Source organism: Megascapheus bottae, chromosome 13 (genome assembly GCF_031878675.1).
Source record: "Megascapheus bottae isolate mThoBot1 chromosome 13, mThoBot2.hap1, whole genome shotgun sequence".
Lineage (NCBI taxonomy): Eukaryota > Metazoa > Chordata > Mammalia > Rodentia > Geomyidae > Megascapheus > Megascapheus bottae.
In genome coordinates, this window is record NC_143521.1 from 22,232,167 (window position 1) to 22,250,434 (window position 18,268).

An 18,268-nucleotide genomic window follows, 5' to 3' on the forward strand; every position below is an offset into this window, starting at 1 on the left:
TTAAGGGAACTTAAGAAATTTTATTAATCTCACTTCTTCTTCTTGGTTTACTAAGAAAAATTCCAGACACAGAGAAGTTGATATAGCGTTATTACTACCACCCACACACTTGCTGTCTATATTCATTCACCTGCTACCATATTTCTCTATCTCAATCATCTTTTGATTATTTCTGAGCAATTTTGGGCATCACAAAACATTTTATTCTTCAGTATTTTAATGTGTGTCTTTCAAGAACAAGGACATTCATTACACAATACCCAGTAACATTATAATATTTAAAAAATGTATGATTCAGGCCAGGAGTTTGGCCTAGTGGTAGAGGGCTTGCTAGCATGCACGAAGACCCAGGTTCGATTTTTAGGTACCACATACACAGAAAAACCGGAAGTGGTACTGTGGCTCAAGTGGTAGAGCTCTAGCCTTGAGCTCAAGCCTTGAGGTCAAGCCCCAAGACCGGCAAAAATAAAGTATGATTCTCTAAATTCATATGGTAATTCACATTTTCTGGTCTGCTTACTGCTTAATGTTCTCTGCTGCACAGTTTAAAGTTTTCATTGTATGTGTTTACCACAAAGCAAGTTTGCCCATTCTTTGTCTGACTAACCCATTTGTCCATAAACACTCAGTGATCATTAGACACTCATGTCTGCCTATCTAGACAAATGCTTAATGTTTTTGTTATACTTTCTTCTGCACCAGATTGTGATGAGGATTCATACATTGCATCTACTTTTCACACAGTATATCTGCATCTGCATATCTCTCTGTCCTCTTTCCCTGTCTCTCTTTGTCATTCTCTTTCCTTCCCACCACATTTATTGGGATACTCTGCAAAACTCATTCTTCTTAGGACCACAGTTCTAAGTATTTTGAGAAGCAATCTTGAAACTACCCACCATAATTGTGACATGAACTATTTCTGCTGCTGTAGACCGTTCTTTCATGATGCTCAATAGCCTGTTCATTTCTTCTCCCATCCCTTGGTGACTCTTGATCTATTTTCTTCTCATATACTCATTTCTCTTCTCATATACTCTCATCTTCTCACTGATGAATCACTCATTTCTTTCAAGTAATAGTTCAATGCTTTTTTTTTTTTTGCCAGCCGTGGGGCTTGAACTCAGGGCCTGTGCTCTGTCCTTGGACTTTTCTCAAGGCTAGTGTTCTACCACTTGAGTCACAGCACCACTTCCAGCTTTTTTCTATGTATGTGTTACCAAGGAATCGAACCCAGGTCTTCATGCATGCTAGGCAAGCACTCTACCACTAGACCAAACTCCCGGCCCTAGTTTAATGCTTTTGAAATTTCTCCAAATCTTTGCATTTTTCTTTTTTTGTTGTTGAGTAATATTCCACTGTACCAAAGTAATATAATTTGTTTATTTACTCAGGAGGATATATACTTTAGCTAAACTTTGGAAATAGATTTAAGTATGGACTAGCCTCTTTCTCTCTCTCTCTCTCTCTCTCTCTCTCTCTCTCTCTCTGTCTCTCTCTCTGTCTCTCTCTTTCTCTCTCTCTCTCTCTCTGTCTCTCTCTCTGTCTCTCTCTTTCTCTCTCTCTCTCTCTCTCTCTGTCTCTCTCTTCTCTCTCTCTCTCTCTCTCTCTCTCTCTCTCTCTCTCTCTCTCTCTCTCTCTCTCTCTCTCTCTCTCTCTCTCTCCTTCCTCCCTCCCTCTGGGTCATGGGGTTTGGAACTCTGGGCATGAGCACTGTCCCTGAGCTTTTCAGCTCCAGGCTACCGCCCATGAGCCACAAAAAAGTTTTTTGCCAGTCCTGAGGCTTGAATTCAGGGAGGGCCTGGGCACTGTCTTTGAGTTTTCTCAAACCTAGTGCCCTACCACCTGAGCCACATCACCACTCCTGGCTACTTCCAATTTTGTAGTGATTAATTGGAGATTAAGTCTCACATTCTTTAGTGCCTGGGTTGTCTTTGAGCCTTGATCCTCAGATCTCAGCCTCCTGAGTAGCTAGGATTAGAGGCGAGAGTCACCCCGCAGCTTTAGATTTGTATTCCTTAATCCTGTCCATGAAGTCTTTGTACAGGATGGAATTCTTTATTAAATGCTACTGCAGTGATACCCATATTCCTTTGCAGAAAGGACTGACTGCCAGGCAAAGGAGAGGCAAACTGGAGGAGCGTCTGAAGAGTCATGACTACTTGTGGACAGCCACATCTGACATTGCTCTAGGTGAGACTTCAAGCAGTGATACAGTGCACTTTCCAGGCTATTTTATCTAATCTATCTATCTATCTATCTATCTATCTATCTATCTATCTATCTATCTATCTATCTATCTCTATAGAGAGAGTAGATATTCTCTCTCTATCCTACATATCCTATATATACCCTATATCCTATATAGGGTATATACAGGATGAATTTCTGCTTAACAAATAACATTGTAATCATACAAAGTGAACTTCTGCCCATCAGAAATAAGTGAAGATAGAATTGTATTTTGTCATGTTTGTCAGCTTTGGGCGGGTTAGCAGGTTAATGATATATATTTTAAGCGGGCCGTTTGGTTGGCGATGTTTCACACAAACCCTATCCACATGCTTCAAAAAAAAAAGTATTTCAGCCATGGTCACTTCTATTACTTTTAGGAGCAGGGACAGGTAAGTTGTGTGGCTGGTGAATCTGAAGCCCCTACCTCTTATGTTTTCCAGAACTACTTTTTCTTTCACCATGGAACTAAAGGAGGCATCTTACATTGGATAAAGACAGTACTTTCCAAATAAAAGTCCTATTTAAATAACAGGCAAAAGGTTCAGCAGAACGTGGAGAGCTAAGCGGGCCGAAGGAAAAACAGGGGCGGAAGGGGGGTGGGCGTGGTCTGGAGGGAGCGTCAGAGGGAGGTGGGCGGGGACAGTAGGGAGCGCCAAAGGGAGGTAGGCGGAGACAGGAGGGGCATGGGCGGGGAAAGGAGGAGAATGACGCGACTGGGACCGGAGAGTCGGGCGGGAGGTGGGCGGGGTCAGGAGTGAGCGTCAGCGGGAGGTGGGCGGGGACAGGAGTGGAATGACGCGAGTAGGACTGGAGAGTCCAGGGAAGAGGGCGGGGTCAGGATGGCTTCCGATTGGATGTCGTGACCTGTATTTTGAGTTTCAAATCGGCTGGCGCGCAGGCGTCGGAGTTTCTTGAGGGCGGAGCCTTTCGGGGATTGGGGGGGCACCGGAAGTGCTCGCCAGACGCTTGTAACCTCTTTTCTAGGGCTTGGCCATCTGAGGGGCGGATTTAAGAGTGCGACTTCGTTTCTCGACGGGTTAGGAGACGGTCCGTGTGTGCAGTCCTCAGCTCTTAGCGGGTTGAGCTGCTGCTTCTTCCTGTGCCTGGCTCGCGCAGGACGGACCGGAGCATGGCCGACTCGGGGCTGGTAGGTGCGGGCCGCGGCCCCTGCAGGCGGCGGGGGAGCGGCGGCCGTTGGCGTTCGGGTCTCCGAGGGGCCGGCGGGGGCGGGCGGGGCGGTCAGCTGAAGTCGCTGCCGGTCTGTTTGAAATTAACCGGGGTTCATTTCCGTTCCTTGTTTTCCTCACGAAGTTACTCGGGACTTCGGCTGCACTAGCTTCTTCTTTTTATTTCTTTCGTTGCCCTTTTCAGAAAATGGGTGATTTCTACCCTTTCACTCAGCTCGATTTTTCTCATGTGCTCTAAATATATATATATATATATACACATATATATTTTTTCTTTTTTTCTTCTGCGAATACTAGCAGTAAACCTTAGACTTTTCTGGTCTGAAGAGATTCTTGACATGTAACAAATGGCTCGCAGGAAAGCACTGACGTCTCCCCGTCGCTTTCTGTGGCTGGGTTGGAGGCTCCTGTGCATGGGCCATCCATCTGTTCCTGGCCAAGTCTTAGTTAAGGCAGCCTGAGTGTCAGCTTTGCATGACTGGAGAGGTCCAGAGCTCAAGTTCTGTTTCTGTGTCTTTTGGCCTCTTCGGTATGTACTAATCTGTCTTTCCCATTCCCCTCATTGCTATATATTTATATCGACATCTTCAACTGCTCTTCTCTCATTTCCTTCTCATTAAAAAAACAAAACAACTTCAGCTTCAGTGATCCGCTTTTATATAATAGATGCATGTATGTTTAGATCTAGAGATGTAAAAGTGTATATGCACATTGCTTGTGTGTCTGGATGCATAAAAAGATGAAAAAAGTGTGCACAGAGAGATACTTGGTGCCCAAGTGTATTTATGTTATGTTCAGTCAGAATCAAAAGCCCTAAGGAAGCTATAAGGAATAAAACTCACCAAATGCCTGCAGTTCATTTCAAATGCCTGCCCAAGAACTGCTTTTAGCCTTTCAGTTTTCATAACTGACTTTTTTGTGACCTATTTAAAAACCGAGGGGAAAAGGTGTTAGTTTATTCTCAACTATTCCGGTACTTCAGTGGTTCTCAAGGTGGAAAGTTTGCTATCCAACGAAGGTATGGAGATAGGGGAGGTAGGATGAAAGAGTATTACATGGCACCCAGTGAGTAAACCAAGAATGCTGCTAAATTTTCTCATTGCATGGTCCCTGACCCCACATCCACAACAACAAAAGCAACAAAATATTCCCTCCATAGGTCCAGAGGATTGGGATTCATTAATTTCACCTGTATTGTGTGTTTCTTTGAGAAGCATAATCTCGGAATGAATGGAAGAAACTGAAGCTGAAATCAGCTTAATACTACGCTGAAGTTGGAGTATATATTTTAAAAACTATAGATATGTTTCTGATTTTTAATTTAAAATGAAGTATTCTTGTTTGTCTTGTTCATGCCATCCTTTCTAGAGTGCCAAATAGTGTTTGGCATTCTACTAGGTGCTTAATATTTGTTGAAAAAAAAATGAACTGTTTTCCAGCTTGAACTACTTTTATTTTTTAAGACATGAAGGAAAATAAATGTAATATGGTAGGACAATGCACTGCCAGGATGTTATTTGGCTGTACAAATATTCGCTTGCAATTATTGTGTTGTCCAACCCATCCCCACAGTCAACAGAATCAAAGCCCCAGAGGAACCTGGACTTGGCAGACCAGATAGAATTCAATACTCATGAAGAAGACAAATATTGCATTCAGCTTCTCCATGCTGGCCTTGGTATTATGTGATTGGGATTGAGAATGGTCAGTGTGGACCTCTGTTCTTTATGGCAGTTCTTACTATTGACTATAAAGGGCACAGATTATTTTCAGAGTGCACTGGAATTCCATCATAAAAAAAGATCTGTCTTAAGGTTGTAAATGCAGAAAGTTGCATTGAGTAACAAAACCATAGGATTCAGTCCTCTTGACATTTTGAACTACTTTTTAAAAGAGGAAGAGATAGTGCTTTATGGATGTTAGATTTCTTTTTTTTCTTTTTGCTAGTACTGGGGCTTGAACTCAGGGCCTGAGCACTGTCTTTGGTCTTTCTCAAGGCTAGAACTCTAGCTGTTGAGCCACAGCACCACTTCTGGCTTTTTCTATGTATGTGGTACTGAGGAATTGAACCCTGGTCTTAGTGCATGCGAGGCAAGCACTCTACCACTAGGCCAAACTCCCTGTTAAAGTTCAAAGACATTTCACTATACAAAATTGCTGACTACTTAAATTAAGGAATGATCATAAATGAGGCAGAAGTTTGTGTAATAAATATGCTCAGAGTTAAGTGTTGTTTCAGTATTTCACCATGATACAGATATCCTATATGCTTGATTTAAAATTTTTCATCAAATGAATAAATTGGGAGATTATAAATACTATGATAGCAAGGTTGAGGTATGGCATGGCAATACAGAATAGTGTCTGCATGTCTGACTTTTTGGGTTTGATCTTCAACACTGGGGGTGTGGTGTGAGTGGTATTTGTAATAAGTCAGAAGCTTGTAATATATCTTCGAGGGGAGACATACATTTCTGTAGGAGATGAGATGTTCTAGTTCAAGTGAGGTAAAGTAAGCATTCCAGTGGAGAGGCAGCCATCTGGTATGGAGTGAGGAGAAATCTACGAAGAAAGGGAAGTATTGCTTCAACTTGATGAGTTGGAACCTGAGTGGTTACAAAGACATACTCACAGGGCAGTGGCTTGATATCAACAAGGTGAATAGAGATGGATTGATAGGTCTGGAAAATGCCCAGCTGTGTAGTTATGGAAACCAGTTTCTGATACTTTGGCTAGGAAATTATAAATGATGGAAATGGAAAAAAATAGAATGGACTTGTATTTTCAGATTGGAATTGTAGGTATCACTATGAAGTCATAGCTTTCAAGTACTTATGATAGATAAGTAAAAATGAAGGATGTAAGTCTGTGATATGAACAGCATTTGTGGAGTATGGAGTAGACAATTCCTGGTTTATAAGAAATATTCTTTTAAAAGATGCCTAGTTATCTGATTGAAAAAGTTGACCTTCAGTGCTGGGGTAGACAAAAATATAAGATAAAAATGCTAGAAAGGGCCGGGAGTTTGGCCTAGTGGTAGAGTGCATGCCTAGAATGTACGAAGACCTGGGATCGATTCCTTGGTACAACATACACACAGAAAAAAGCTTGAAGTGATGCTGAGGCTCAAGTGCTAGAGCTTTAGCCTTGAGAAATCCAAAGGACAGTGCTCGCGCCCTGAGCCCAAGCCTAAGCCAAAAAAAAAAAAAAAAAAAAAAAGCTAGAAAAAGGGCCAGGAGTACGGCCTGGTAGTACAGTGCTTGCCTAGCATTCACGAAGACCTGGATTTGATTCCTTGGTACCACATATACAGAAAAAGCCAGAAGTGGTGCTGCGGCTCAATTGGTAGAGCACTAGTCTTGAGAAAGCTCAAGGACAGTTCCCAGGCCCTGAGTTCAAGCTCTAGGACTAACATGAATATATAAATAAATAAAAAAATTTTGGCTTTTTTATTAAAGAATTTATTAACATTTATTTTTACATCATATTTCAAATGACATGTTTAACAAACGTGTTCAAGAAGGGAATCTATATACATTCACTGGCACTCAGTATTTAGAACATAATCAAAATTAGGCTAAGGGTTTGTATATCATAGATACATATCAATTTATGAAATAAAACATTATGTCTATAGAGTCATAGGTTTTTATGTCTATGCAGTTATATTTATATTTCCAATACCATGTCTAATAGCCACATATTAAGGATATCATGTGCCTTTTGTTCCTTTGGTCTTGTCTCACTCAACATGATTCACTCTAGATTCATCCACTTCCCTGCAAGTGCCATTATTTTATCTTGTCTGTTGGCTACATAGAATTCCATTGTATATATATACCACATTTTCTGTATCCATTCATCTGCAGTAGGGTATCTAGATTGTTTCCATCGCCTGGCTATTGTGAATAGGGCAGAGATAAACATAGCTGAGCAGGTGTCCTTATCATGTCTTGAGTTCTGATGTTCAGGGTAGATGCCCAGAAGTGGTATGGTGGGATCGTAGGGAAGGTCAATTTTCAGTTCTTTAAGAAAGCTCCACACTGCTTTCCAGAGCGGCTGAACTTGCTTACAGTCCCACCAGCAGTGCAGTAAGGTTCCTTTTTCTCTACAACCCTGCCAGCAATTGTCATTGAGTTCAAAATCTTGGCCATTCTTGTTGGGGCAAAGTGGTAAATTAGGGTTGTTTTTATTTGCATTTTCTTTATGACCATGGATGATGAGCATTTTCTCATATGCTTTTCTGCCATTTTAATCTCTTCTTCTGATAAGTGTCTCTTTAGTTCCCTTGCCCATTTAGTGAATGGTTTGTTGGGTTTGGGGGGAATTAGTTTCTTGAGTTCCCTATAGATACTAGATATTAAGCATGTGTCAGATGTATTATTGGTAAATATCTTTTCCCAGTTGGTTGGCTGTCTTTCTACTTTAGTGGCTATGCTTTTATCTGTGCAGAAACTTTTTATTTTTAGGTAGTCCCATTTATTGATTCTCTCTCCAGTCTATTGTGACCCTGTGATTCTGTTCAGGAATCCTGTGCCTATGAGTTCCAGTGTCTCTCCTACTTTATCATGTAGCAGTTTCACGGTTTCCGGTCTGACATTGAGGTCTTTGATCCACTTGGAGGTAATGCTTTTGCATGGCGACAGGCTAGGGTCAATTTTTAGTTTTCTGCATGTGGCTGCCCAGTTTTGCCAGCACCAATAATTGAGTGGGCTGTGTTCCACTGTATATCATTGGCTTCTTTGTCAAATACAAGTTGATTATAGGTATGTGGTTTTATTTCTGGGTCTTCTATTCTGTTCCACTCATCTTCTGGTCTGTTTTTGTGACAATACCAAACAGTTTTTGTTTTTATGGCTCTATAGTAAAGTTTGAAGTCTGGTATTGTAATACCACCAGCATTGCTCTTTTTGCCTAGAATTGTTTTGGCTATTCTAGGTCTTTTCTTGTTCCATATGAACCTTTGGATTATATCTTCTATTTCTGTAAAGAATGTCTTTGGGATTTTGATGGGGATTGCATTAAATTTGTATATCAATTTTGGTAGTATGGCTATTTTCACTATGTTGGTTCTCCCTAGCCATGAGCATGGAATGTCTTTCCATTTCCTAGTGTCCTCTTTAATTTCTTTCATTAGGCTTTTATAGTTTTCATTGAATAATTCCTTTACATCTTTGGTTAAGTATATTCCTAAATATTTCATTGTTTTGGGGGCTATTGAGAATGGGATCATTTTCTTGATTTGGTCTTCTGTTTGTATATTGTTGGTGTACAAGAAGGCTACTGACTTCTGAAGGTTAATTTTGTATCCTGCCACTTTGCTAAAGTAGTTTATTAATTCTAGGAGTTTGGGAGTGGAGTTTGTTAGGTCACTCAGTTAGAGGATCATGTCATCTACAATTAGGGATAGTTTAATTTCTTCTTTCCCTATGTGGATCCCTTTGATGTCCTTTTCTTGCCTTATTGCTCTGGCTAAGGGTTCCAACTCTGTATTGAAGAGAAGTGGAGAGAGTGGGCATCCCTGTCTAGTTCCTGATTTTAAGGTGAATGGTTCCAGTCTTTCTCCATTTACTATAATACTGGCTGTAGGTTTTTCATATATGGCTTTGATTATTTTAAGGAATATACCTCTTATTCCTATTTTTTCTAGTGCTTTCAAAGTGAATGGCTGTTGTAATTTGTCAAATGCCTTCTCTGCGTCCAGGTAAATTATCATATGATTCTTATCCTTAGCTCTATTGATGTGATGTATTACATTGATTGATTTTTGAATGTTAAACCAGCCTTGGATCTGTGGGATGAAGCCTACTTGATCATAGTGTATAATTTTTTAGATTTGTTTCTGGATTCTGTTGGCTAATATTTTATTGAGGAGTTTTGCGTCTGTGTTCATTAGAGAGATAGGTATGTAGTTTTCTTTTTTTCCTTGGGTCTTTCCCTGGTTTGGGGATGAGAGTAATAGTTTCATAAAATGAGTTTGGTATTGCTCCTTCTGTTTCTATTTCTTGGAAGAGTTTCAAGAGTATAGGTGTTACTTCATTTTTAAACGTCTTGTAGAATTCTCAGTGAAACCATCTGGACCTGGGCTCTTTTTGGTTGACATTTCCCTAATTGCTTCCACAATTTCAATGTAAGAGTTTGGTTTGTTCAATATGTTTACCTCTTTGTTGTTCAGAGTGGGTAGCCTATATTTATTTAAGAAATCATCCATTTCTACTAGATTTTCTTGTTTCTTTGAATATAGGCCCTGGTCGTATTTACTCATTAGGGTCTGAATTTTTTGGATACCAGTTGTGATTGTTCCCGTGGGGTCTCTTCTCCTTTTTTTGATTAATCTTGCCAGGGGTCTGTCTATTTTGTTGACTCTGTCAAAGAACCAACTTTTTGATTTATTAATTTTGTGTACAGTAGATCTTATTTCAGTCTCTGATATTTCTGATTTTATTTTTGTTATTTCTATCTTTCTAGTTGTTTTAGAATTAACTTTCTTGTTCCTCTAGGTGTTTTAGTTTCTTTTTTAGGTTATTTACATGCTCTTCTATCCTTTTAATATGGGCTCCCAGTGTGACGAATTTGCCCCTTAGAACTGCCTTTGCCTGTGTCCCATAAGTTTCTTTGTGATGTATCTTGATTGTTGTTACATTCAAGAAAATTTTGTATTTCTTCCTTGATTTGTTCTGCAATGCAGGAGTTATTCAGAGGTGTGTTGTTCAGCTTCCAAGTGTTTGAATATTTTTTGACTTTTACTGCATTGTTCAGAACTAGTCTGACTCCGCTGTGATCAGATATAATGCCTGGGATCATATCAGTCCTCTTGTATCTGGTTAAGTTTTCTGTATGAACTATTTCTGTATGATCTGTTTTGGAGTGTGTTCTGTGGGCTACTGAGAAAAATGTAAAAAGTTTAGCTGTTGGGTGGAAGACTCTGTGTATATCTGTTAAGCCCAGCTGGGCTATGGTGTCATTTAAGTCAATGGTGTCTTTGCTTAACTTTTGTTGAGTTGACCTGTTTTTTGTTGAGAGTGGTGTATTGAGGTCTCCCACCATGACTGTGTTTGAGTCTTTTTTGTTCTGTAATTCTAAGAGAGTTTGTTTGACAAATTTAGGTGCTCCCATGTTGGGGGAGTAAATGTTTAGAACTGTAATATTGTGGGTATGGATTGTACCCTTTACTAATATGTAGTTGGCGTCTATATCTTTATGTATTGCTTTTACTGAGAAGTTAAATTTGTTGGAAATTAAGATTGCTACTCCTGCTTTTTTTTCCATATAATTTTTATTGTAATTAATAGAAGGGGTACATTACATTTGCCAGATGGAAGGTGCATTACTTCACATACATTGATACCCTTTCTCATGTCTTGGTCCCCATTTCTACTCCTGCTTTTTTGCATGGTGCATTGGAGTGGAAAATTTGTTTCCATGCTTTCACTTGGAATTTGTTTCTGTCTTTGGGAGTGAGGTGGGTCTCTTGGATGCAACATATGGATGGGTGGTGTTTCTTAATCCAGTCTGCTATTCTTTGTCTTTTGATTGGATTGTTCAGCCCATTCACATTTAGGGAAATTATAGAGAAGTGGTCAGTGTCCATTGTCATTATTTATTTTTACTTCTAAGTTTATTTCTCTCTCTTTTTCCCCATTTTGTGTTTAGTGAATTATAGGTAATTGCTTTTGATGGGGGTTCTTGATGTTCTACAATTTGTTCTTGATGAATTAATATTTTTTTGTAATGCTGGTTTAGTTTGCACGTATTCATATAGCTTCTCTTTGGAATGAAATATTCTTGTTTCTCCTGCAAATGTAAATGCTAGTTTTGCTGGATATATCATTCTGGGTTGGCAGTTGTTGGTCTTCAGGACATGAATGATGTTTTTCCAAGTTTTTCTTGTGTTTAAGTTTTACGTGGAGAGGTCTGTTGTTATTCTATTTTTTTCCCCATTGTAGTATAGCTCTTTCTTTGTTTTTGCAGCATTTAAGATCAATTCCTTGGTATTAGGGTCTAGTGTCTTTACTATAATGTGTCTAGACGAGTTCCTTCTAGGATCTTGCCTGTTTGGAGTCCTGAAACCTTCAATAATGTGAGCTTGGGGAAGTTCTCTGCTATAATTTTGGTGAATAAGGGTTGCATTCCTTTGTCCTGGAACTTGGCCCCCTCATCGTCCCTATTATAGGAAGATTAGATTTCTTGGCTGTGTCTGCCAGGTCCTGGAGTTCTCTCTGGTGGATTCTGACTGATCTTTCCAGGCTGATCAGAGACAGTGACCAGGCCTAGAGTTCAAGCCCCATGACCCATAAAAGAAAAGAAAACAAAACAAAAGAAAAAGCCAGAAGGGGTTTTGTGGCTCACGTGGTAGAACACTAGCCTTGAGCACAGAGATGGATTCTCTGTTCCAGCTCTTGTGTTTTATCTGCCGTTCCTGATGTCCTATTCTCCATCTCAGTCAATCTGCTGCTTAATGCCTCCATTTTTGCTTGAATTGTGGACACTGAGCTGATCATGTCTGCTGAGAGGGTATTAAACTTTTCTTCTACTTCTCTTGAATTCAAAGAGCTCCTTGGTAATTTCCTGCTTTTGGTTTTGGAATTCTGCTTTAATTTCATTAGTCATATCCAAAACCATCTCCTTGAATAGAGTCATATTTCCTGTCTCTTTACGTGTCATTTGTTGGGATGGTGACATCTCTCTTGTCCCTTCACTTTTGTTTCCTTTTGGGCTTTGTGTGGGACTTTGATTATATATATTGTAATTCGTCTTTGCACTCATCGAGGCATCAAGGACTGTTGTAGGTTTTCTCTGTGGTAGGTAGGTGGCGGTCTTTACTTGGCTTGGGACTGGTGGTTCTGGGAATCTGTGTATAGTTGTGGTTCTCAGCCAAATTGGTTCCGCTGCTGACTAGGTCAGAGTTTGCAGCTTTTGCAGGTGTTCAGCCTGTTCCCAGAGGCTGTGTGCTGCTGCACAGCTAGCTTTCAGCCCAACCAGTGGCCCCCCAGTGGGCCGTAGGATGGAATTGCACACTTTGGTCTCAGCCCAGCAGATGGCTAGTTTTCTTGCCCTGTTCCTGGGGCCCAGCCAAGGGCCTGGGATTTGGGGTTTTTTTGAGTGCTAATCAGCTAGACTAGCCTGACTAGTTTCCACCCCATTCCCAGGGGCGGGGGCCTAGCTGAGGACGTGGGCTGGGGGGGCAGAGCCACACCTTTCTGACTCTCAGAGGGTGAGCTTGGCCCCTGCTGGTCTGCCCTTCAGTTCCTGGCTTTGGCAGAGTCTGTGAGTCTGTGCGGGGCCCCTTGGTGCTGTCTTGCTGGACACTCTCAGCAGGAGGGTGCCCGGCTCAGGGGTCAGGTTTGGGTGAGACAGATGCTGGCTTCCAGACTCCCTCACACCCCCACACACTGTTGGAAGGCAGGGTCTCAGCGCCCCTCAGTCTCCAGTTTCAGTGGGCTGGGAGAGGAGGCTGTTGGGCGGGGACACCTCTGCCCCCTTTGGTGAGGTGCTGGGTCTTAGCACCTGCCCGCCTGTCAGTCTCCAGTCAATGTCCTGGGAGAGGGGGCTGATGGGGGAAAGGGCAAGATTCTGAATTTCTTGTCCCCCTGCACTTGCCAGTCTTTCTTGGTGGGGTGGAGGGGTCTGGGTTAAGTTCTGTAGCTCATCACCAGTTCTGTTTTCCCGATGGGTTTGGGGAACCTGCTGGACTACTTTCTGCTCGGCGTTTTGCTTTGAGCTGCTCCGCAGTGTTGGAGGGTCGTTCATTTCCCCTCTGGTCTTCGCTGACACCTGTACTGTCCGCACCTGGTCTGTGCTGGTTTCTGTGTCTGGATTTCGCAGCTTGCTGGCGTAGCTGGAGTTCGGGGCTTCCTAGGCCCTTTGCCCTCCGCCACGGTGTAAATAAATATTTTTTAAAAAGCTAGTACATTATTTATTTATTTATTATTTTTTTTTTGGCCAGTCCTGGACCTGGGCTCAGGGCATGAGTACTATCCTTGAGTTTTCTCAAGGCTAGAGCTTTACCAGTTGAGCCACAGTACCACTTCTGGCCCTTTCTATGTATGTGGTACGGAGAAATTGAACCCCAGTCTTCGTGCATGCTAGGCAAGCACCTACCACTAGGCCAAACTCCCAGTCCCAGTTTCTATATTTTTGTTGTCTAAATTATTTTACACATTGGTAGAACTCTAGCCTTGAGCTGAAGAGCACAGGGGACAGTACCTAGGCTCAAGAGTTCAAGCTCGATGACTGACAAAACAAAAAATATATTTATCATTCTAGATTTTTTTTTTTTGTTGCCAGTCCTTGGGCTTAAGTTCAAGGCCTGAGTACTGTCCTTGGATTTTTCTCAAGGCTATAACTCTACCACTTGAGCCTCAGCACCACTTCTGGCTTTTTCCAAGTATGTGGTACCAAGGAATTGAACCTGGTCTTCGTGCATGCTAGGCAAGCACTCTACCACTAGGCCAAACTCCCGGCCCCTCATTCTAGATTTTTATAATATAATAGCAGCTATTTTCTGTACTCTTGATTTCCCTTATCAATATCCGCAATTATGTGTGTTTTATTTTTCTTGTTATCACCATTTCCTGCCTTTTTGTAGGTGATTAACTCTTTTTTTTTTTTTTTGCCAGGGGCTTGAACTCAGAGCTTGGACACTGTCCTTGGGCATTTTTTGTTAAATGCTCGTGTTCTGCCACTTGAGCCACAGTGCCACTTGCAGCTTTTTCTGTGTATGTGGTACAGAGGAATAGACCCTAGCCTTCATGCATGCTAGGCAAGCACTCTACTGATAGATCACACTCCAGGCTGCGTTCACTCTTTTTGGAAGCATTCTAGAATCTTTTTTATTAACTTTCTCAGGTTTTTTTTTTTTTTGTGTGTGTGTGTGGCACTTGGGGCTTGAACTTGGCCTGAGTGCTGTCCCTTAGCTCTTCCCCTCAAGGCTACCACCCTACCTACAACTAGGTTTGGGTGTTGTCCTTGAGCTCTTCAGCTCAAGGTTACTGCCCTACCCTTGAGCCAAGCTCCACTTCCCCTTTTCTAGTGGTTAATTGGAGATAAGAGTCTCAAGTCCTTTTGTGACATGCCTGGCTTTGTATCTTGATCCTCAGATCTCTGTGTCCTGAGTTGCTAGGATAACTGGCAGGTACCACCTCGCCCAGCTGAGATTTTTTTTTTTTTTTTTTTTTTTTGCTAATTGTAGGGCTTGAACTCAGGGCCTGAGCAATGTCCTGGGGCTTTTCTCAAGGCTAATACTCTGTCACTTGAACCACAGCAGCACTTCCAGCCTTTTCTGTATATCTGCTACTGAGGAATTGAACCCAGGTCTTCATGCATACTAGGCAAGCACTCTACCGCTAGGCCAAACTCCCAGCCCCAGAGATTTTTTTTATTGTCAATTATCACTGTTATGTCCAGAGATATGGAGCTTTTAAATTCATTGTGCTTGTCTTTGTGCCTTACACACTTGAGGAATTTAATTCCTTAAACTGTATTTCTTTGTTTTTTATTATCTTTCATCATTATTTTAATCTTAGGTAGTTATGTTTTCCATGGGTAATGATTTTTCCAGATAGACATAGAGATGCATAGTTATAATCTCAGGTGTTTACTGGGCCCTGGCAGGAGAATTATGAGCTCAAAGCTAGCCCAGCAATGTAACAAGATAGTCTTAAAAGCAAAAACTAGGCATGCCTTAAGTGGTCCTATGTGTGGTGCTGGGTTTAGTGCTTAGTATGGCAGAAAATTTTATTTTCTTGCTCTGTTTAGTATATATAATTTAAGGTGCATTTATTTCTTATTCTAGAAGTATTCTTTTTTTTTTTTTCCTTTTGCCAGTCCTGGCTTGAATTCAGGACCTGAACACTGTTCTTAGGCTTTCTCAAGGCTAGAGCTCTACCACTTGAGCTATAGCACCACTTCTGGCTTCTTTCTTTGTATGTGGTAATGAGAAATCGAACCTGGGTCTTTATGCATGTTAGGCAAGCTCTCTATCACTAGGCCAAACTCCTGGCCTAGAAGTATTCTAACATTACAATGGGGATTCTATAGATACTTTGTTGAATGAGACAATAAATTATTTTTAGGTCAATATTGGAAACAAATTATACTTAATTGTATTTTAAGCAAAAATGCCAAATTAATAATTAACTTTTCTTTCAGGACTATCTCAAAAATGACTACAGAAGAAGATTTTGCCGCCCTTCCAGGTGATTTTTATTTAAATCTATTTAAACTTTTTTTTTTTTTTTTGCCAGTCTTGGGCTTGAGCTCAGGGCCTGAGCACTGTCCTTGGACTTTCTCAATGCTAGAGCTCTACCACTTGAGCCTCAGCACCACTTCTGGCTTTTTTCTATGTATGTGGTACCGAGGCATCAAACCCAGGTCTTCGTGCATGCTAGGCACTCAACCACTAGGCCAAACTCCTGGCCCTATTTAAACTTTTAAATACATTCCAGACATAGTATCATAAAAACATCCAAATAAGAATATTTAGGATTTGTTAGTAGCAGAGAGACCTGATTTAATGGAATGAATATGATGGAAATAGTAGAAAGCAAGATTAGATAAATTGGGAGAACCAGGAAATTAATGTGCTTGATGTAATTATCTACTGTAGGCTTAAATATGCTGTCTACAGTCCACTTGAGAATAAAGCCAACAAGATATATTCCCTTCTACATTTTATAAAATATGCAAGTTTAATGCCGGAGTAGTCATGGTATGGTTATGATGTTTAGAAATGAGTAGAGAAAGAGATAAAACAATGACAAAAAATAAAATCTTTAGGACTTGCTGAGTAAATTATATTTCCCCTCTAAAAATTAGATAAGGATTTACTTAATCACTTGGTAACTGTGAAATGGCCTTATTTTATTATCAATTAGACTTCTTATTTTACCATCAGACTAGAGTATATTATTGGTGCTCTACCAATGATTCTGCATAATCACCTTTGTCCACTCATCTAATCTACACAAGTCCCATCTATAAACAAGGGAGTAGCAGGGCTATGTTTGCAATGGCGGTGTGTATACTGATATAGGTATTGCAGGATAGTGTCCAGTCTCCAATTTATAGTAACAATCTGTATTCTGGCATTAATCCTACCATTAATATTAGATTTATAAACTCAGATTATTAGGCCCATCTTTTCTTTTCTTTTTCTTTTTCTTTTTTGGTGGGTCATGGGAGTTGAACTCTGGCCCTGGGTGCTGCCCATGAGCTCTTCAGCTCAAGGCTACCGCCCTATTCCTGAGACACAGCCTCACTTCCCGTTTTCTAGTGATTAACTGGAGATAAGAGTCTCAGGTTCTTCTGTGACTGGGCTGGCTTTGAACCTCGATCCTCAGATCTCAGCCTCCTGAGTAAGATTATAGGTGTAAGGTACTGTGCCCGGTTTTGACCCATCATTTTTAAAAACAAAGTTATAGGCCAGATACTACTGGCTCATGCCTCTAATCCTGGCTACTCAGGAGGCTGAGATAGGAGAATAGAAGTTTGAAGCCAACCTAGGCAGGAAAGTTTGTGAGACCAAAAACCTCACAGATGGAGCTATGGCTCAAGTGGTAGAGTGGCAGCTTTGAGCAGAAGATGCTCAGGGACAGTGCCCAGGCCCTAAGTTCAGCCCAGGGACAAGGACCAAACTCCTGTTCCCCCCCCAAAAAAAACCCACAAAAAACAGAGGTTATAGGATTCAGTTAATAGTTTTTAACCAGATTTGTCTGTTAGAATAACATGAATCACCCTAAAAATTATAATGAACCTAGGTGAGATGAACTCTGTGTTAAATAGGTTCTTGGTATCTGTGTGTATGTAGTTCATAAAGAAAATAGGAATACATGTAATATGGTTTGTCATTACCAGACAAATAAATTAGTGAAAATGATGCTTGCAATAGAGCATCTGACTGCAGACACCAAAGCCCTGAATTCAAACTCTTAGTACCAACAAAGAAAGAAAAGGAGAGGAAATACAAACCAAAAAATGTTTGGGATTGAAGTAGATAATATCACCACATGAATTGGGGAGATGGAGAAAACAGATTACTCTTGAAAAACTACAAATGCTCAAGAATGTATAAATTTCAGTATTATATATGGATACTTGTGTCATTTTTCACATAGCATTGCCCAGCTTTTGCAAAAGAGCTGCTGCCTTTTAGTAAATTTAATTTTTTTTATCACTTGCATTAATTTTTTTATCACTTACCTTTATTTGAGGGTACCATTTGCTTTTTGGGAAGCATATTTTCACAAAATTGAGGTCAGAGAAACACCCAAGAGCTCACAACTGTCTTCATACCATTTGAGCTTTGTAATGCATATACTAGGGGCTAGGAGTTTGGTCTAGTGGTAGAGTGCTTGCCTAGCATGCAGGAAGACCCAGGCTTGATTCCTCAGTACTATATACACAGAAAAAAGCCAGAAGTGGTGATGTGGCTCAACTGGTAGATCATTAGCCTTGAAGAAAAAGCCCAGTGCTCAGGCCCTGAGTTCAAGGCCCAGAATTGGCAAAATAAATAAATAAAAAAATAAATAAATAAAAAGATTTTATTTACTAGATGGATTATTTGTGCAGATTTTTTTTTCAAATAGTTTATTTTTCTTTTCCTTTTAAATGGAGGATTGATTACTAATTGCCATGGGCTAGGCATGGTAGGGAGAGAGGAGACAAAAAGGAAGTTAGAGTAAGATAGATGTATTTATGAAAGGTAGTAGAAATTTTTATGATGATCAAACTGTTCAATATCTTTTTTCTTTTTTTATTGTTGAGGTAATGTATAGAGGGGTTGCAGTTACATTCACCAGGTAGTAGGTGCATTATTTCTCACACATTGACACCCCTTCTCATTCAAA

General features: G+C 40.6%; 1 protein-coding gene across 1 annotated transcript in view; it reads left to right on the top strand.

The window, feature by feature from the left end:
- The first annotated feature begins 3,187 nt into the window (after positions 1–3,187).
- Cenpc (centromere protein C) overlaps positions 3,188–18,268 on the top strand; it is a 68,133-nt gene continuing 53,052 nt past the window's right edge. The window contains exons 1-2 of the mRNA XM_090343155.1: positions 3,188–3,382; positions 15,573–15,619. Coding sequence (XP_090199281.1) covers positions 3,365–3,382; positions 15,573–15,619 — 65 coding nt within the window. The 5' untranslated portion in view covers positions 3,188–3,364. The remainder of the gene's footprint in view (positions 3,383–15,572; positions 15,620–18,268) is intronic.